The sequence below is a fragment of the Micromys minutus genome (assembly GCF_963924665.1).
Source record: "Micromys minutus genome assembly, chromosome: 21".
Taxonomy (NCBI): domain Eukaryota; kingdom Metazoa; phylum Chordata; class Mammalia; order Rodentia; family Muridae; genus Micromys; species Micromys minutus.
Window position 1 is genome coordinate 6,074,358 of NC_137956.1, and position 21,599 is coordinate 6,095,956.

Genomic DNA, 21,599 nt, shown 5'->3' on the forward strand with positions numbered 1-21,599 from the left:
TATGTCTGTTCTTTTGTGAGTGGGTTACCTCACTCAGGATGATATTCTTTAGATGCATCAATTTTCCTAGGAATTTCATAAAGTCATTGTTTCTGATATCTGAGTAGTACTCCATTGTGTAAATATACCACAATTTTTGTATCCATTCATCTACTGAAGGACATCTGGGTTCTTTCCAGCTTCTGGCTATTATAAATAGGGCTGCTATGAACATGGTGGAATAGTTAGTCAGTCCTACCTGAAGACCCAGTTATTCCACTTCTGGGCATATACCAAAGATGCTCCAACATACAGTAAGGACACATGTTCCACCATGTTTAAATTTTATTTTTAAGCTAGTATTTGATTCATGTTTTTTACGAATCAGATGGTCTTAGACTCATTATTCAAAGGAAACAATTACATATACAAATAATTTTCAGTCTTCTCGACTTCTTGATAGTTGAAAAGACCTTATTCTTGTGATACCATTATATGTATACATAATAATGGTTTACTAATACTTTCACTCAAGTTAAAGAAATAACATTTGAATTCCTGAGATTGTAATATCTTTGGACAGTGTTTTCTTAATTTCCAGCTAGCCATAATAATCATTTTTCTGAATATGCAGACTGTGTTATATTTAACCATTTACCTGGGCTTGCATTATATGACAGAAATGAATTGAGTTGGTTTGTGGTAGTCTGAATCTGCACATTTCTAAATACAGTCCTGCAGGTGCTGTTGTGTGTGACTTCCCTTTTAGAAATAACTGTACCAACCCAGGCCTGGCTTTCTAATACAGGTCAGAGTTAAAAGAGAGTATATAACCTCTGATCCATGGCTGAAAGTGTAGTTAGTGAACTTTTTTGTTCTGTGCTGAGAGAGGCATTGTTTTAATTTAGGAGTTCTTATCTTCATTTGTTTTAAAAGTACTGCTGGTAATCTCAAACACTTGTACTGAAATATTTGACTTTAAACATAAACAAACCACAGCCTTCAGCTCAAGTAATAACTTTTCTGTATCATTTGAATTTTTGAAATTAATTTAAATCATTTAAACCCTTTCCCATTTATGTAAACATGCTAAGATTAGAAGTAGTAAATTATTACTACTAAACATCCATATTATAGTGAAAATATATTAACAGAAATTTAAATTGATTCTCAATGCTTAATAGATTAAGTTAATGGCTTGTACTTTTTTATAACAATGAGGTACAGATCAGGAATATGCTTAGGGAAATAGATGTCAATAGAGAATACAAAAAAAGACTTTCATAATCTAGGACTTTGTTCCCACTATTCATGTAGCACTTTACAACCCTGTGTAAACTGTGTCAAGGGACTGAGTGTCTTCCATGGGCAACATGTGCACAGCACACACACATTGGTGCACAGACACACTTATAGGCAAAATGCTCATATCCATAAAATATAAATTTAAAACAAGGATACAGTCACATGTGGTGCTACATCCTTTTAAGTTCCAGCTACTCACAGGTCAAAGTGGGAGACCTCTTTGGCCCAGTTTTTGAGGCCAGTATCTAGAGATCCCATTTTGAGAGGAGATTGAGGATTATAATGAGATGAGAATATTCTCGTTGTGATATTTTGTTTAAAAAAGAAACTAAAATATAGACTTTAAATGTTTTTTATAAATTAGTAACTTGCTGTCCAGTAAAAGTATTGTAATAATACATACAATTTTTATCTTTCCAGCTTTCACAGTAACCGTCCAAGTAAAAGATACTGTATATTTAAGAAGCATTCAGAAAATCTCAGGTAAACAAGTGATCTTTGCAAAATCTTTGTTGAACAGTGTTGTAATTTACATTTTTCTTGTGTGATATCTTTATTGAGCTAAAATACGCACTGGTAGTTACTTTTTGTTGTTGTTGCTGCTGCTGTAAGTAACTGACATACACCTTAAGGAAGAAAGAGTTTATTTTGGCTCAGTTCCAGGGTACTTTGTTGTGGTTGGGAGATCAGGAAATGGTGCCTGGTTACATTGTGTCTGTACTCAGGAATCAGAGCCAATGAATACTGTCACTTAGCTTGCCCCCTCCCTCGTTCTTCCCTTCCTCCCTTCCTCCCTTCCTCTCTCCCTTCCTTCCTTCCTTCCTTCCTTCCTTCCTTCCTTCCTTCTTTTCTTTCATATTCTGTCCAAAATCCAAACTGTGGAATGGTATACCTACATTTAGAGTGTGTCTTCCCCACTCAGTTAATCTAGAAACTTCCTCACAGACATGAGGGAGGTTTGTTTCTTAAATCCCTTCTATTAATAATCAAGATTAGCGGTTATACATACCTTGTTCTTTATATGTTTAAAATGTAATATTGATTAATTTTAGTATGTTCAGTTGTACGTCAGTCATCATAGTATGTGTACATTTTTAATACTTTAAAATTTCTATTTATTAGTAATTATTCCCATTTCCTTTCACCCCCTGCCCATATCCAAGCAACTATAAATGTGTATTCATATAGACTAGCCCACTTAGGGTGGTTTTTTGAATAAGTGGGATGATATTCTATGTATCTGCTGCCTATGGTTCATCCATGATTAATAATATATCAATACTTATTTAAATTGATTATTAGTATCTTTTTTACTTTATATAAATACTATAGTTTATCCATTTTATTAATTTGAGGTCAAAATGAATAATGCTATGAACATTATTATTATTTACAAACATACATTTATTTCTGTTTTGTGTGTAATTAAGATTAAACTTGTTGGGTTGAATTCCAACTTTCTGTTAATCTTTTAAGAAACTGGTAGACTATATTTCATCATAGTGCCACTCTGTTACGTACTTACTAGTACAGTGTGAGAGTTTCTGCATCTTTTCTAGCCCTGTTACAGGCACCTGTTACTTGATCTTAGCCAAAAGGCCAAGAAGCGATATTATGGGCATTCTAACAGATACAAAATGCTTTGTCATTGTGTTTTGCTGTGGCTTTTTTAGTTAAACTAATGCCAGTGTGTCAGTTGGTTTCTTACAACTAGATGTTCCAGTGTTGTTACTGTCATAGTATATCAGAGGTACGTCATAATATTCATGGGATATTCATTGTAGTAGTTACAGTTGGGCCCAGATGAAGTACATGACCTCTGTAAAATCAAAACAAAAATAAAGCTTTCCAATATTTGAGTAGTGCAGAGTCTTCTATGATCTGTAGGAATGTAAACATGTTATAAGTTTTTTTTTAAATTATGTATTATTTATTGTTTGTGTTTGCATGTGCATAGGTGTCCCTCCATGCTATAGCACATAAGTGGATTTCAGAGGACAATTTTCAGAAGTTGGTTCTTTCCTTCTTATGTGGGTATTGGGGGTTGAACATAGGTCAGCAGCTCTACATAGCTAATGCTTGGACTTGTAGAAACTTTCTCATCAGCCCACTTCAGTTTTGAAGTACACTTAAGCCACTGAAAGCTTTACATCAATTTATAATCTTTTCTTACTAAAATATGGAAGGAGGTTGTGTTCATCTGTATATGAGGTGAGTTGTAGGTGAATCAGCCACATATCTTAGAATTGTCACGTAGCTAGGACTAATCTTGTAAGAATATGAATTAATGTACTGAATATGGGCTTTATCTCAAATGTATTCTGACCCATACAAGCTTTTTTTAGTAAAGTAATTAAGCTAATTCTAGCTAAACGGATGCTAATTATAGCATCTACTTTCAATTATTGTAAGATTTAGATGAGATGATGAGATATGTCTGAAACCAGCTATACAAGTACTCTACTGCTGATATTGTGAAGTGCTCAACAGCAACTATTTTTAGAAAGCAGAAAATCAGAACCTAGTTGGAGCCTCAGAATTAGGTGTACTGACATTTTTAAAAGATTAGCCAAGAAGAAACTAATTTGGGCACTTTTAGTTAGTTTTACTGGTCCAGCCTGTAGGGTAAAATAAATACACAGTATGCTGGAGTTGCAGGGGAGATAATATGACATAACCTATTTTTACTTTATTATGTGTATGGATAGTTTACCCTCATATATGTACCATGCTTTATGCCTGATGCTTGCAGATGGCAGAAGATGGTGTCTGCTCCTTTGAAACTGGTTTTATAGATGGTTGTGAGCCTCCCTGTGGGTGTTAGGTATTGAATCTAGATCCTCCAAAAGAGCAACCAGCACTCTTGCTGAGCTATCTCTCCTGCCCCTAATTTCACATTTTTTTTTTACTTTAAATTTATGATTGTTTGTTTTCCAAGACAGGGCTTCTCTGTGTAGTGATGGGTGTACTGGAACTTGCTTTGACCACATTGACCTCAAATTCAGATCCACCTGCCTCTGTGTGCTGGGTTCAAAGGATTGTGCCACCCTGGTTGGCTAATTTCCCATACTTAGAAAACATCATGTTGTGATGACTTCAAACATGTATACTTTGTTGTTAACTGACTCACATTGTATGATAATCTTTTTTACCTTAAGGAAAATAATATTTAAAAGGAAGTTTAAAGAATCCCACAGTATTCTTAAAGAATTGCAGCCAGAACTAATAAGAGAAACAAAGTCATTTGGAACCAACTTTTTAGTCTTCTTTACTTTGACGTACTGACCTGACTTTTTTTTTTCAACCTTTTCTTCATCATATGAACTTTCCCTATTAAAGTCCCATATGTAACATTTAAAACCTCCACACTTTCAAAATCAAGAAATTTGATTATAAATTTAAAAATTGTAATTATCATATATTTCATTTAAGAACTGCTGCAATCAAGCTTTGGGAAAAAGTAGTTTATCCCCTGGCAGACAGTCAGGGGGACTAGTTAATGAGCTTCCATGTTGAAATATTCAGACAGGTATATTCCAGCATCTTATTAGCTATTTTATGTAGTTCAACATTAAGTGAAGATAGCACTAGTTGTGATGAGAACCTTAACATATAGCATGTACTTGATGTACTTGATAGTGACTGTCATGTGACCCATCTGATTTTTATCTTTGCCTCAATGAAAGCCTTGATTGTAAATTCCATTGGAATATAGGCTGTACTTGTTTTTAGTTCACCATTATATTCATAACACTTAGCAGTGTGGTATATAAAAAGAGCCTTATTCAATATGGATTGGTGAATGAATGCTATAGCCTTACTTTCTTGTGGCAGAGGAACACTATAGCTCACCTACATTAATGCAAAGTCCTAGCAGAGCCAAGGCCTGTTTTGACTCCTAGCCTTTTCAACTGATACAGGAGCAAATGTTCTTAAAGTATTACTTTTTGGGCAGGAAGTACTGGGAACGAACTCAATACTTTGAGAATTCTAGAGTGTGCTCTGCCTCTAAGCTTTTCCCTTGTCTTTGAAAAATGAATATTTTATGTACATAATTTGGACATGACTATGCCATTTTAAACTTGTATAGCGAAGTGGTATGTTTTGACACAAAACCATGAAATAATACTATTGAACCTAAGTATAGTTTCATAAAAAATAACCCCTCCCTTTTTTTTTTTTTAAAATAGGGGCATTTCTCTAGTGTGCCTTAATTGTGATTTCCAAGCTGATGTTTATGGCTTAGATAATATGGCTACACACTTAAGTCAACATGAAACTCATACTTGCCAAGTTCTAGTAGAGAAAGGTACGTATACATATCTGCTGTTTCAGATATTTTGTATTTATTATTATTTTTGGAAAGCCAAAATATGGGTTCTTTACTAAGTCATCTTGTTTCACTCATCATTGTTTATATGCTTATGTAAATATGAAACTTTTCTTCTGATTTCAGTTTCTGTTTGTATCCCAACTTCTGAACGTCTTTCTGAGTAAGTGTAATATTTATTAAGTGAGTTTTTCTTTGGATTTTAGAACAATTGCATTCTTAAGTATGCCTTTAATAGAAGTGAAAAATACTGGTCTTGTTTTTATTTTTAAGCTGCTTGTTGAAATAGGTTCCTGCCCTGTGAAGCTCATGACTCGGTGCAAGAGAAGTTGGAATTTCCTAAATTCAAAGTTCTGAGATGTTACTTACACCTAGGCAGTTACTCAAGTCCATGATACCAGTGCTCATTTCAGCTTGCGCATGTGTCTGGATTCCTGTTCTCTTATCTGTGTGTCACATTCACATATCCTAACATACCTTTTCCTTGCCTCCATTGTCTCTAAAAATAACTTATCACTGTGGCCTTTTCTTTGCTTAAAATACTTTTGTGTTTTCTCTGCTGTACTTGCCTCCAAAGTAATTGTTTTGTCTTCTCTCTTCATACCTTATGCCCTGTGGTTTTAGGCCAGATGGATGTCTTTTTTCTCATTCATTGTCTGTCATTGTGCTATTTTTCTTATTTTTCAGATGCAGAAGCAGCCCAGAGATTTCAAAACATGTCCAGGTTGTACCTGGACAGTGTCCCCTTCGATGGACACAAGTGCTGCCTGTTTTCTCTTTCCCAGGAATGAGAATGAACTGACTGTGGGACCTGCTCTAGGTTCTGGCCTCCCATCAGGCTGATGCTGATCTGGCCCAAAACAGCCTCAAGGCCCACAAAATTAAGCATAGCTCCCATTGGTGGCTTTGGCTCTTATTCTTAAGTTTATGGGCAGATGTGACCAAGAAAAGCTCATCAAATCAATGCTTTGATACCCAAATTAAGATCTAGTCATTTTGGCTGCTGCTCTTAAATCTTCTTCAAGCACAAAGGTAGTCTAGGACATCTAGACACCCTGGTTGCTGGGAGATAATGCCTATGTCTAGTCCTCAGACAAAAGTTTTCATTGATATGTTCCAAAGTGCAGTTATTTTTACTGTCATCCAATCTATTTTGTCCCATATTAACTATAATTTTAATAAAATTCTCACATTCTTTTATTTTAATTTAAAACTGATAACTTCATCTTCTGTTCTCTGAATTATTGAAACCATCAATAATTTAGAACCAACAAACATTCTAAAATGTTATGTTTGTTTCATTTTGTCAAGAATCTAAAGAGTTCATGTAAGCTACCTCTTTGTAGCTTTTAAAATTAGGTGTTGCTTAGACCTTCCTTTATCTCTATTTGAGGAGTGCTAGTCTAAGTAATTGTGAATTTTAAGGTATAACAGGCTGATAAGACTTCTTGGAGAGTCTAGAAACAAGTTATAAAGTAACATTTAATTTACATGTAAGCTCTACTGAGTCATTAATAACATTTCTTTGGATAAAAATAATATTAGATATACAATGTAACCAATAGTATTCTTGCTTCTTCCTACTTACATATTAAACTTGTCACTTTTTTGTTAGTTACATTCAGTAAAAATCAATTATTTTGATTTATTAATTTAATAGATCTTTATTTGTTTCAGAAATTATTTTCTAATGAATAGTTTTTTATAAAACAATATGTTATCCTGCAAGTAGGAACATTGTTTAATTGCTGTATGGCGTCTGGTTGATTGACATGTCTACTGAGAATACATCTATTTATTACATTTCTGTTCTCATCAGCTCAACTAAAAGGCCACTGTTCTTGCAGCATGGATTCTTGGATTTTGGAAATGAACAAAGTGCTTTTTATGATCTTAACAGTCAGATCTGCAGACTCTGAAGTTATAGTTTAATCCTGTTTCTTGCATCTTAAAAATATTTCCTTACCCATCCTATTATCAGAACTTCATTGCTGCTTTTGGAGCATAGATAACGCTATTTTCAGATGACCACTTCTTGTTTTATTGTGTTCCTTGCAATTAACAAGGAAAAAGAGGTTGAATCCATTAGTCTTAAGCTTCTGAAAAATTTTGGACTATATCTGAAAGCACTTCTAAAGTCCTTAATAACAACTTGTTCTTTTAGTAGACTTGATACACCTGATTTTACTTTATAATTTTCTATACTTTATAATTTATTTTAAAAATTAACCAGGAAAAAAGTTTTTTCCATTTTTTTAACATTAATTATCTATTCATTTTGAGACTAGAGAGTTTGTTCTTCGCTGGTCATGGTTGAGTATGTGCACTCGGCCACCTGTTTCACAGAACTGATTGTTATAATGTGTACAAGTTCACTTCTTTGTCTGCTTGTTGCTTTCTTTCTTCCTTTTATTCATCTTTAAAATTTTTATTTTAAATGAAGCAGTCTTGTTATGTAAGTCTAACCTGTCTTTACCATTAAGTTTAAAAATTAGTTTATGTCCTGGTCACATAAAGACAACATGCCTGTGTGATTTTGAATTACAGCTGAATAAAAGCTATAGTTTGTACACTTTGAATCCATTGCCCGTTTGAAATTTGTATAGCTTTGGATTCTAAACCATTTTTGGAATAGCATCATATCTCTTAGACTTCATTTGTTCATTTATAAAATATTTACTGAACATGTAATTCATTCCTGGCTCTGTTCTGTGTGCTTAGAAAGCATAGCCTGGAATTGCTGTCCTTTTGGAATTTACACTTGAGTGGTAAAACAGACAATTAAAAGTAAAATAAACCTCATGCTAGAGTGTGGTCAATATAAAAAATGCAGTAGGAAAGAAGGAATAAAGGAAATACACTGTGGGATTTAGAAGGTTGGGGTGCCATTTTAGTGTTGGTGATCAGAAAAGACCCTACTAAGAGAGATGACATTTGAGTAAAGACCCAAAGGAGGTGAGGAAGTTTATGCTTATGCCTAAGTGTTGTTTTTCTTCTTCTTTAGAGGAGTTGAATTCAGAATCTGACATCACTCTTCCCCAAAATACTAACAGAAATGCTTGATGAACATTGAGAAACTAAATGCCCATTTTATTTGGGCCAGTTTAATACTACTATGTGTATTCTAATAAAGGGCATTTTTTTTTGTATACAAATAAAAGGTGACTGGCTCCATATCTGTACTATTTAATTAATATCCAAAATTTATACATGGTCTGAGGAATGTTTTTCTACAGTCAAATAAATTAAGGAAATATAAGTTAAAATTAGCTTTGTGTAGTGGCACACACTCTTAGGGCCAGCACTTGGGAGAAAAAGACAAGTAGATCTCCCTGACTTCAGGCCAACTATATAATGAGTTCAAAGCCATTTAGGGCTACATAGTGAGACCTTATCTCAGAAAGAAATGAAAGAGAAAGGTAGGGAGTTTTATTAATGTGATGTTTTTAATTCTATATGTGAATGTCTCAGAGAATATTGACCCACTTTTCAATATTTATTTAACACTGATCTCTTAAATTATTATTATTTATTATTAAAATCTAATCATGTAAAATCCTTATATATAAATTTATCATTTTTCTTAATTGGGTCTAAAAAAATAAATCCTACAAGTAGTTAGCTTAAGATTCCTAGAAAATACTCCTGAATTGCAAATAAGGTATAGTATATAATTAAGCACTAGCAAGTACATGTATATTCTCCTACTTATATCCTTGTATTTATAAAATCAAGGTAGTGCATAACAGAGGCAAACCAATTAACTTATTCTGCTTCTTTAGGCACAAAGGATGCTTTTATGAAAGAGCATGGTTACTTTAGTCTCCGTTTGAGACATTGTTTCTAGACTTACCCCATATGTTTAAATTTTTCTTTAATTTTTTTACTTTGTAAAGTTGTACTTCTTCCCTAAGTGGCTTCCAGAATTGACACACAGTTTCACATTAAATTTTCTCAGATTCTTAAACTGCTATGAAGTAGTAGAGAAGAGGCATTGTAGTAGATTGTGGAGTTTGGAGTTCCTGCTTTTTTTCCTAGATATGAGTGGCTATGGTTAGGTTACCTGACCTCTCTACCCCAGTTCATCTTTACAGTGCACATCACAGAAGAACTTGGTTACAGAAATTGAGGGAATTAAAGGAATTACATATGGTTCTCTGAAGGTACATAACACACAGAAGACAGTATGAAAGTGACCATTGTTACTGTTCTTAAGTCAACATCCATGGTTTTATGTCGGTCTACATTTTACTGAAAATGACTCTACCCAATTTTTAACCCCTTTTTCATTCTAGTCCACCCATATTATTTTAAAAACCATTGCTGCTAATTCTCTTTGTTAAACCTGTATACAGAGTTAGTATTGTAGATTGTTAGTCATACCATTAGACTTTGGTATTAAGTGCACACTACATTATATTTTGAGGAAATATTTATCAACATTCTAGGTTCATTTTATATATTTAAATTTTAATCACAATTTCCCACTAAATTATACTGCCTTGTACTTGACTACTTTATGACCCATCTCCTAATTTCAATGCACTTGTGATTTTGAGATTCTTCTGCAGCCTTACTCTTACCAGCTTGGCATTTGACTAGCTAGAGAGGATTACTGCTCCTTTCTGTTTCTCTGAAATACGAGATCCTAGTGATACTAATCTACACTGAAAATCTGTTTATCCACATCATGGTGTTGGATGGTGTTATGAAAGGAATGCATGCCTGAAATAAAGTAGACAAACATAGGCATAGATTCTAGTTAAATAGTCTATAGCTTCACTAAAATTTAACCCTTGCTAAGCCTCAGATGTTCCATCACTTAAATAAATAAATAAATAAATAAATAAATAAATAAATAAAACCAGTAATTCTTTATAGGGCAGCTATAAACACGTACAAACCCTGTTTGGAAATCAGTGGGTCATGTTACTAATTCAAATTATATATTTTAACATTTAAATTATTTGGCAGTAGAGAAATTAGCCATGTAGTAAATGTACATTGTTGCCACTGCTACCTCTGCAGCTTCTGCTTCTGCTCCTGTTGTTGCCCCAGCTGTGGCTGCTGCTGTGGCTGCTATTATTTTTTGATGACAGGAGACCCTGCTGATTGGTATCTGAAATCTCATGACTGAGTTTTAGTGACAGTTCATCTGTACTGTATTTATTTGTAGTTTTTACTTACAGTTCAGTCTTACAATATATTCTTCTCAATTGCTGGGTAATTGGCATCACAGTGCTTTCATTAAATATTGTGCAGCTTTCTAACACCAGAATTGAGTATGATTCTGTCTGCTTTGTCCGAAGACCATGGAACAACTCTACCTTATTGAAAACTAGTACAGAACCCTCTCTGCTTAGAAGAACCTCAGCCCTTTAGAGATGACATTTTCTTTCATATATACAACCTTTTTTTAAATTGACGTCAAGTAGGCATTTCTAAAATTCCATTGCTGCTTATCTAACCCAATTTTTGAGTACATAATTGTACTAGTTAGCAGTATCTTTATTCTTCTATAGAATAAAGAAGTAATCTTGAAAAGTAGTACATGTTTTTCCAGTTTAGGTCACATTGAACTGAGCCATGAAATTGCTGAAATTCTCTGTCAGTTCATCCTGTGTTCTCTAGTGTGCCTGTATAGACTCACTGTATAAAACGGAGCTGAAGTCAAGTACTTTATTTCCGAGATGCTTGTCTGTGCTGACAAATGAAAATAGAAGGATCATTCTCACCCAGAGTGGTGGTGCACGCCTTTCTTTAAATCCCAGCACTCAGGAGACAGGCAGACAGATCTCTGTTTTAGCAAGCCAGGAAAAGGAAGGAAGGAAGTCTCTTAGCCTTCTTCATGGCAGAATTCATGATAAATACATTATTTATAGCTCAAGCTTATAAAGAGAGTCTAGTTCCTTGAATAAAATACCCTATTAATGCCTTTTGAAATAGTTTTCAGTGTTTACTTAGTTCTGAGTATGATTACTAAATCTGTGCAAAGCAGAGACCCTACTGCTGTGGTAAATTGTGAAAATCGTCTTTGTTTTATAGAGTTAAATGATGTAAAATGCATATTTATTGGTACAAATATGTTTATTATTCTTAACCCCTTGAATTTAAGGACTACTAGAGAGAAATGAAAATAAAAAACTGAGTTTTCTTGAAATCCTCCATCTAATTTCTCAATCACTTAGCATTAGTGATACTCTGTAGCTGTTTCGTGGTCTGATGCAAGTAACTTCCTGTGTCCTCATGACACTGATGCTCATTCCCCACCTTTATACACAAGACTGCTAGGAATTGGAATAAAGGGTATGGTCTATGTCCCTAAAGTAATATAGAAAAGGGGGGGGGTGCAGAACAGTAAAACAGGTAGTCTACACTGAAACCATGTTTCTCACAGAGACACATGATCAGCTGATTGGATATGATTTTGTGTAATACTACATCAAAAGGGATCCAAAGTGAAATGCCATTTTTATACCACTGTCAACTAAATCAGTAATCGTCATTTTTCATGTGTACAAATAGTAAGCTTTTATTGGTGGAGACAACCTTTTTTTTAAAACCTTACATTTGAAAATATAAATAAAAGGATCCTTACTGAATCTGTGGGTATGTTGAATAGTATGTAAGAGCTAGTTCATTATTTCTTGTTAATTTCTGACCTCAATTAGAGGTCAATTCCTACACCTTGTCATAATTCAAGTTGTGGAGTTCAAATGTCATATTCATTTCATATGCCTTAATTAGTGTGAGGTAAAACTTGGCTGATCTGTGACATGTTGATTTGGGGTTCTATCCTTCAGTGAACCTCTGTATGATGACTGTGATATGAGATACTAGAGGGGACCTTCCTAGATCTCAGTTATTAAGATCGCAAATCAAATCTTCAGGAACTTATACAAGTTTCCTTACGTATAGGCTTTGTGGGAAATTTCACGTGATAGGCATGAAATGTGCATGAAGCTAAAATGCTTTTTGTCAGTTTAGACTTCTTCCATGACTTACTATAATAAATAAGGAAGAATGAGAGACCAAGCGAGATGGAAAAATAAATTAATTTCCTTGTAATTCCTCCATTTTAGGCTATCTACCAGACTCTACCATTGATTTTGGTTGATTTTTCCTAAGACTCGCCTTTTTCTCTAGTATGAAATGATGGGTTTGATTTGATCATCTAAAGCTAGATGATCCATTGATGAGGACATTTTTTCAGTCTTCTGGTACAGGACTTCGTTAAAAATGATAAATCAAGAGTGGGATTCCATAGGTGGTGTGTGTGTAGCTATTGGTGGTATAATTTTAGATACATTTCTGCACACATTTTGTTTGCTCCTTATCTGTCACTTTAAAAGAATATCTAGAATGGGATTTCTGCTCCTTAACATGTATTTATTTCTGTGCTAGAGGTCAAACCTAGAGTTTGGGACATGCTGGCTACTTCTCCATCTGTTTTCCTAGCCAAGTACTAGAGCCATATCCCTACCACTGAGCCCCCCAGCCCAGCACATGTTAGAGAAAGCAACTGACCATGTTCCCAGCCTGCTGGATAGCTGAGGTGATGGTCTAGCTTTAGATGATCAAAACAAACCCTCGTGTTGAGAATGCATAGATCATTTCATAGTAGAGAAAAGAAGGCTAACCTTAGGGAAGTTCAGTCAAGATTAATGCCTAATATGTTTTAGTTGCGGCGGAAGCATGGTAGACGTGAAGATCATCAGGTGCGAAAAGTAGCCAGTGTTGTACAATCCCAAGTTCTGAGCCAGAAAATTGACATCAGACTTTCTGCAGGGTAATATTAATAGGTAACATTTATTGATTACATCAAATATACCAGCTATTCTTTTAAAAATATTTCATTCTTTCTAGGAATTGCTCTGTGCTCTTATTATCCTGAGGTTATGGAAAAGTTGGATATATATTAAGGCAAATAGTTTGCCATAGGTCATATAACTGTTAAGTAGATACTCTTAATTTTAGTTTTGACTACCTTCAGAAGTAAAATTTCTAAGTATTGTTATTTCTTTGGTTGTATCTATGATTCCAGTGCAGTTCTTCCTGCCTTGGTTGATTAGCCAAGAACTAGATAAGACCCAGCTTCTTTTTCAACAGAAGGGCAGGTTTTAAGTGACACATTATAGCTCTGGGACAATATCTACCCCCTCCCCCTGTGTGCAGGGCATCATTTCTGATTCATGGTAACAAAACATAGAGCAAAGAGTCAAATAAAATTAGTCTTTTAGCAAGATTAACCTGACAGGCACCTAATGTTTTAGGATCAAAAACACTTTGAGGCAAAGAGATTTCCTTTTTTCCTGACATGGTAATTAGAAAGCCTAATTAACAGGAAAAGGGACGGTTAAGAAACAATACAGTAGGAGTGTACTGTGCAGGCCCATGTGTTTAACCTGCTTCTGTGGATTTGCAGCTTTATCACTGTAATACTTTGGTCCTCAGATTCTCTGATCTGTAAGATAAGACCATGATATAGTGAACTCTTCAGACTCCAGTGTAATATACTGTACCTCTGAGTTTAGTTATCAGCTGATTGGAAAACTAAGAAAAATGGGAGCATCTTGTACTGGGTGTTGATCCTAAAGTTACCTGGATAGAAACAATGCAGGGAGTGGTTGGTACCTACACATGGTTGTTCTGGCATCTCTTCCCAGTGCTTAAAACTGAATTTATCACCTGTAGAAATTGTTTATGCTCTCTGAGTTTTTGGGGTTCTTTGTTTGTTTGTTTTTTAAGTTAATATCTCTGACATTGTTTGACTAGTCAAGGCAGACTTTTATGGTGGGTTGTGTTTCTTTCTCCTCATACACCTTGTCTGGTAGACTTAAATTTTGTTTTCAATTTGCTTGTTGTGTTCTAAACTCCTAGGTTTAGTATGGACATTACCCATCAGTCTTCCCTGAAGTGAGTGAGCCCTGCCATGTCTGCGATGTCTTATTTATGTTCTCTCCCCTTCCGTTCCTGGGAGCGGAGTCTGTACTGCTTCAGTCCTGCCACTGCTACCATGTTCCATGGCGTTTTCATTTAATACTTTCCCTTTGTTGTGGGTTAGCCTTTCTTCACTAACCTCTGTTTCTCCTAAAAAGCCAAGTTTCATTGTGCTCTCTGCTGTCCCTGTCTTGCCTCCTGATCATAGTGGCTTGTGCCTTTAAGAAGGCATTGTACCATATAGATGTTTCTTTTCTAAATATTTATTTCAGTAGGTTTCCTTGACAGTAACCTCCTCAAGAGGAGAGACTGATTCTTGGGACTAGAAGACTTAGCACACAGGTTCATGCACAATATGGTAAATGTCTAGCTAAGGCAACTAGTCCATGCATCAATCTGTTGACAATTACAGAGAAAAGAATCAGAATATTCTTGTGTTTCACTGTCCTTTCATAGTCTGATGCTGTCCTTTTAGTCTGATCTGAAGTGTTTCATGTCACTACTGAGGTGTTTCTCTTTGCTTCTAATTTCCTTGGAATCCAAGTTCAGTTCTCGCTCTTGGGCAGAAGCACCTTACCAATTGAGCCATCTCCACAGCCCTCTTTTAACAAAAATACTTCCATTGAAATTTACATTTGTAAAATGAGAATGTGGGACACTTAAAACGAGAGTATTTTTGTCCTTTTGGGTCTTTGCCTTGCCTCAGTGTGTTTATAATAAGAAATAACTACCAGAAGAGCACATGGCTATAACCGGACTGGTGTTCACATGGTGTGTAGCCTTGTGTTGTGCACATGATCTGCAATAGAGAAAAGGCAATTAACCTATAGGAACTTTTAAAATTATTTATTTAATGTATGTGAGTACACTGTACCTGTCTTCAGACACCAGAAGAGGGCATCAGGTGCCATTACAGATGGTTGTGAGCCACCATGTGGTTGCTGGGAATTGAACTCAGGACCTCTGGAAGACAGTCCATGCTCTCAACCACTGAGCCATCTCTCTAGCCCTATCGTATAGAAATTTATCAGAGATCTATTTTAGCAAGTTTCCATGGGGAAATAGTAATAAAAATTACTTAGTTTCGAATCATGTTGAAATCACACTTCTGTTCTTTGTAGTGAAATCTTCTTGTTTGTTTAGAATAGTAGACTACATTCTGTAAAAGACATAAACTCACAGTTGAGCCATGTAATTGCCTAGTAGCAGATCATTAGATCAGAACTTTGATCTTAGGAAAGTGACTACATCTCAAATTATAACTATTTCAGCAAGTATCTTTAATATATTTAATTTAGGTAATATTTTTATTTTTCCATAAATATGAGTGATATATTAGTACGTGTATTTAAGTTTAAGAATCTTAAAGTATGCTTTGTTTTTATAAAATCATAGTATACTTTTCATTGATGAGTTTATAATTATGGAGTTTACAGTATACGTTTCTAATTTATTGTAGAGTTTTTCTGAATCCTAATGATTATTACATGTTTGTCCTATAAAGAGACTATTAGTATGGTAATAAATGCACAAAGCAGGTTTGAGGTAATAAGCCTCTTAGAGCTAGTAAAATGAAGACCAGTGAAAGTTTTTACCAGCTGTGTGTTGCAGACATATTGAGAGGACTCACTTTGAACAGATTAAATGCTGTAGATATGTCAAGGTGATTAACAATGGTACTTGCTAGGATTTTCTGTAGTAGAGTTGAATGGAAAAAAAATCAATATTTTTAAATACTTTCTTGATGCAGCAGCTTGTTGCAATTTTTCAGACTAATTTAAGATGTTTAAATGCTTAGAAATGAAACTTTTACAATAGACAAATATTTAATTTCAAAACATATATATATATACAAGTTTACTTTTTCAGAAAGCTGTCTTCTCATTTATATATAAATCTTAAAGTTTTTCATTTTTTCTATGTACTTTAATAAAGCAATGAAGTTGTACTGTATAATTTTTACATGTATATCATTATGCAGTTAAAAAATATTAACGCCCAAAAGAAATAACAAAGTGTTTTAATTTTCTTTGTGTGAATTTTACTTTCTCAATTTTAAACTAATTATAAATTATTATAGTTACTTCTAGCATGGTGGTCCAACAAAAATTATTCATTTTGTTACACTTTTAACTAATAAGTACAATGTTGATTATTTCTACAGTTATTTGCTAATACCTAAAAAAGCATTAACAATTACAACTTTATCTCCTTTTTTGGTGGTAGCACTATAGGTTAAGTGTAGAATTTTTTGTATATGAAACAGATTCTTTACCACTTAGCTATAACCATCTGCATATACCCTGATTTTTAAATTGTATTCTTACAAAAGGAGGGTGTGTGCTAAGCTTCCGTGTTTCATTTACTAACCATGGAAAAGGCCATTATGGTAGTTGATAGTTCTGTTAGATACCTTTATTTTTGTGCATGAAATTTGTTGTAATTGCTTTATGTTAAATATTATTCTTTATACATAACTATTTAATCTTTATAAAATTACAAATCACTTAACTTCATAATGTATTTCAGGTCAGGTTACCCACATATGCTTTTTTAAATCAATTTTAATTATTTAGTTCTCAAGAGTTTCTAACACAAAGGTCCTTTGAACAATTTTGCTTTTATATTACATTGATTTTTTAAAAAGATATGGAAATGTCATATGTCTTTGTTAAATTACAATTTTTTTTAGAAGTCAAATAAAACTTTAATGTATTTTGAATGGTGTTTTTTGTGAGGATTTACCCTCAAAATTCTTTTTTTCTTTTGATTTTTTTTGTTTGTTTTTGCTGCCTTCAGAATAAGTTGTTGTATGTATTTTGCAATAGGTTTATCTCATTGAGTTGATTAAAGTCATCTTTTACTTCTTATGCCCTGAGAGCAGTAAAAACTCTTGTAAATTGTACATACAGGTCTTTTGGTTGCTTGCCATTCTTAAAGTGTTTCTTGGAAGTTATTTTACTAATGTATTTTTTCTTTTTGTAAGACGAAGAGACAGTTTCTTAAATTCTCTTTCTCATGGAAAGACAGAAATACATATCATTTTTCTTCTTCTGGGGATTATACAAGAGGACCTCACTCATGGCCTGGCAAGCACACTGTCCCTGCAGGGTCCTGTCCTGAAGTACAGTCATCCATTCATTTAGCATAGCCATCCAGCCTGCTGTTTGTTGTCAGGACTTTATTCTTACACTAAATATTTTCAGTATCAGTGAGTTGTACTATGGACTGTAAATTAATTTAGATTTACATTTTAATTAAGCATGCCAAAAAGCTAATTCATATTTTATAATTGTAAGTATAAAAAAATAATCAATACTTATTTTGTTTTTAAGATTAAAAACTGAAGCTCCCACTAAGGGACAAGAATCTGTGTCTAAGGTAAAGTTTGTTTTATTTCATAACTTCATAATTTTTTTATTTGAATTGTTGCTACAATTTTTCAAAAATTTCAGTTGCAAATGAATGTCAGTAACAATTATTGCTGTTTGTAATGTGAAAATAATTGAGACTAAGAAAGTCTCATTTGAAGTAAAAAAATGTCAGGTTTTTGTTTTGACAAAGAGGTCACATATTTTGATTTGTCTATTGCTTAGTTAAACTGATGAAAAATTTGTGAGTTAAATTTCAACCTCAGTAAAACCTCAGGCATTTACACAGTGCGAAATTAGTACTTCCAGTTGACCTAATATTTTGTAACATGTAAATTGGCAAAGAATATAACAAACTTTTAAAATAAAAGTATTTTGTGTATGTGTTATTTTCATTATGAATAGAAACCTAGGATCATCATGTAAACATCACTTGCTAGACAGTCTGGTAGATCTTTCTGACAATTTAAAAGTCATTTTGAGCTTACCTTTGCTTTCTTGATGGTGGTTTGTTTTTAATCCTTTAATTTTTTTTGGCTGCTTAGTCATTAGAATGAAGAGAATCAGATTGAACATTTGTTTTAACACTGATTTTTTTTTTAACCATATAAAGTTTTCTTTGGTTTAAAACGTTTTTAGCTATAAATATGTTTCTTTATTGGATGTTGGATTTTCAAATTGGTTTCTTCTTGAATGAGTTTAATTGGTTCCGGTTTTTGAGGAATCTGTCCATTTTTACCTAACATGCTGAATTATGTTGAATATAGTGTTGCTTGTGGTGTTTCTGTTTGCTCTTTTAAATTCCTGTGGGATGTACAGTGATAGTGATGCCTCCTTTTGCTCTTGGTAATGAAAATGTATTCCCCTCCATTGTTCTTGTTTTACATTTGTATACGCTATAACGACAGAATGGAATTGTGTGCTTTATGTGGTTAATCTTTTAGTTATTGATACTATTTTAATGCTTTTTTTATAAACCTTTTTCTTTTCTCTTTAATTTAAAGACCTTTCATATCTCATGTTATACAGCTTTTTGTTACTGTTTTTACTTTAAAATCTCTTAATTTGGGAAGATATTTTCATTGGATGTAGGTTTCTAAATGGAGAGCTTTCTCATTTTCTTCAGTGGTTTAAAGTTCTTGACAAGATGTCTGATCGTCATTTCTGTTTGGTTTCCCAAGATTTTATCTTCATTTGTGATCTGTTAGAACTTGATGTGCCTAAGTCAGATGCTTTGGCTTTCTTGTGTGTTTATCTATTGGTATCTTCAGTTATTTTTTTATATTATGATAATTGATATTTTTCAACTGTCTTTTACCTGCTAGCCTTTGGTCTTATGTCTGTTAAGCAATTGATGTTAGCCCTTGTAAGCCTTGTGCCAGTTTCCAGTACCCAATTCATTCATTCTTCTAAGTTTCATTTTCTTGTTTTGTTTTGTTTTGTTTGGTTTTAGTTTGGATACTCTCTGTACTGACCACCCAAATTGTGCAACTGGGTTTTCAGTTTTGCCAGTATACTTAAAAGCCTTAGTGTTTGAACTGTTTTCTGATTATCACTTATGATTCACTACTGAAATTTATATTCTGTTCATGCATGCTGTTCATTTTTCTAGCTAAAGCATTTCTAATTAATTGTAGTAATTTAAACTTTTTGGGCTGGAGAGTTTAGCTCTTTGCTAGCTTAGCTCTTTGAGAGCAGCTCTTGGAGAGAACTGAGGTTCAATTCCTAGCAGCCACATGTTGTCTTATAACCCTCTGTAACTCCAGTTTAAGAGAATCTGATGTCCTTGTCTGGCCTCTATGGATACCCGGCATGTACATGGTACACAGACATACAATCAGGCAAAACACCCATACACATAAATTAAATATTTAAAAAGTTCTAAGATAGTGTGTGGGTAGGTAGATGGCTCAGCACTTAAAGACACTTGTTCTTGTAGAGGACCTGGGTTGAGACCCAGCACCCACCTGGCAACTCACAACCATCTATAACTCTAGTTCCAGGGTATGCAACCCCCCCTTCTGACCTCTGAATACTATACATGTATGTGGTACACATACATAAATGCAGACAAAATATTCATGCATATAAAAATATTAAGTCTCAAATTAATGTTTTTTTTTTTTTTTTTTTTTTTTTTTTTGTCTGAAGTACTTGGAAGATAGCTCAGCTGGTACTGTTTGTCACTCATGCATGAGGTTTAGAGTTCAATCCCCAGCAGCCACATAAAGAGCCAGTCCTGGTAGCACACATTTCTAATCTCAGCATGAGGAAGGCAGAGACAGGTAGATCCCTGAGACTTGCTTAAATGTTATATGCATATTGAACCTTTTACTACATTTTATTTTGTGTTTGTATCTGTGTGCACCTGTGTGTGCAGGTTCCCATAGAGGCCAGGAGGCAACATCAGATACCCTGGAGCTAGTGATAAGCATTTAAGAACCACCTGCTGTGTGTGTGTGTGTGTGTGTGTGTGTGTGTGTGTGTGTGTGTGTGTGTGTGTGTGCTGAGAACAGAGCTCCAGTCCTCTGTAAGAGCAGCAAGCACTCACAAGTGCCAAGCAATCTCCACTGTTTCTCTGCTCCATCCTTTTCGTTTCTTGTATGTTTTGATAGGTATATTTTGACACTGTGACTGACTGTGATGGTAATTAAAATTCTACCTATTTAGACCACCTCCTCTATCTTCTGTTTCTCTATATCCATCATTCTACAGGGATAAAATTAGAGTAAGCCAGATGAGGCTTTCACATCTGAGCCACAAAAATTAAAGAGGTGAAGTCTCAAATTTTTAATAAGCAAATTAAGTACTACTTTAATTCATTGTTTTAAACCATCACAGTAAATGCAGAATAATTCACAATGAGCATAATCTGAAAATGTTAAAGACAGAATCTTGTTTTGTTCGTGTAATTTCTTCCTTTGTTGGGCAGATAATGGAGAGACCCACTTGCATTTGACATTTTCCTCTGATGCTCCTTGTTCAGTCATGAGAGAAGCAGACAGGTTGTTCTCACTGTTCACAGTGTCAACCTGTAGTTGTGCTATGCAAACAGGAATGTTCAATTGATTACAAATCTTTGTTGAGTTTCAATATAGTTAGTATAGATAATAGTTATATAATAAATGCAATTTTATTAACATAATTGACCTGTTACAAATGAAACTTGAAAAATGTTAAATAATTTTTGAAAAATTTTCTTACTAGGGAAATTGACAGTTTCTCTGTTTAAAGCAGTGATTGCAGCCATATGAGATGGTTCAAAGCAGCATTTCCACTCCTAATGTGCCACAAGGACAAGATCTTTCACTTTATTTGGGGTTCTCTATGCTATAAATTTATTGAATAGGTTTCTGGGTCTTGTTTATTTTTCACTTATTTCTAACCTATGATTCTTGGGTTTGGTGGCTTCATCATGTCCCAGGGTTACTGAAATTTTTGATAAAGTTTAGTTTTTGTTTTTCTTTTATTTCTCTTTAATAACATCTGATTGCAGTATTTCCTCAGTCTTGTTCTTCATCCCTGCTGTTCTCTTCTCTGCTTCATCTAGTTTATTTGTGATAGGTTGCATTGTGCTGCTTATTTTAATCATATTTTCCATTTCTAAACATTGCCTTGCTTTGTAAACCTTCTGTGTTTCTGAGTTATGGTTTATTTGTCCCAGTTCATTTAGA

The 21,599-nt window shown here is 34.1% G+C and overlaps 1 protein-coding gene across 4 annotated transcripts in view; it reads left to right on the plus strand.

Annotated features, from left to right (window-relative positions):
* The window catches only part of ZNF280D (zinc finger protein 280D), an 80,197-nt gene that overhangs the window by 51,420 nt on the left and 7,178 nt on the right, over positions 1 to 21,599 (plus strand). For 3 of the 4 annotated variants that reach the window (XM_080934824.1, XM_080934823.1, XM_080934825.1), the window contains 4 exons: positions 1,705 to 1,767; positions 5,475 to 5,593; positions 5,741 to 5,777; positions 17,890 to 17,935. In XM_080934824.1, coding sequence (XP_080790950.1) covers positions 1,705 to 1,767; positions 5,475 to 5,593; positions 5,741 to 5,777; positions 17,890 to 17,935 — 265 coding nt within the window. The remainder of the gene's footprint in view (positions 1 to 1,704; positions 1,768 to 5,474; positions 5,594 to 5,740; positions 5,778 to 17,889; positions 17,936 to 21,599) is intronic. The other variant, XM_080934826.1, reaches the window with a different exon arrangement.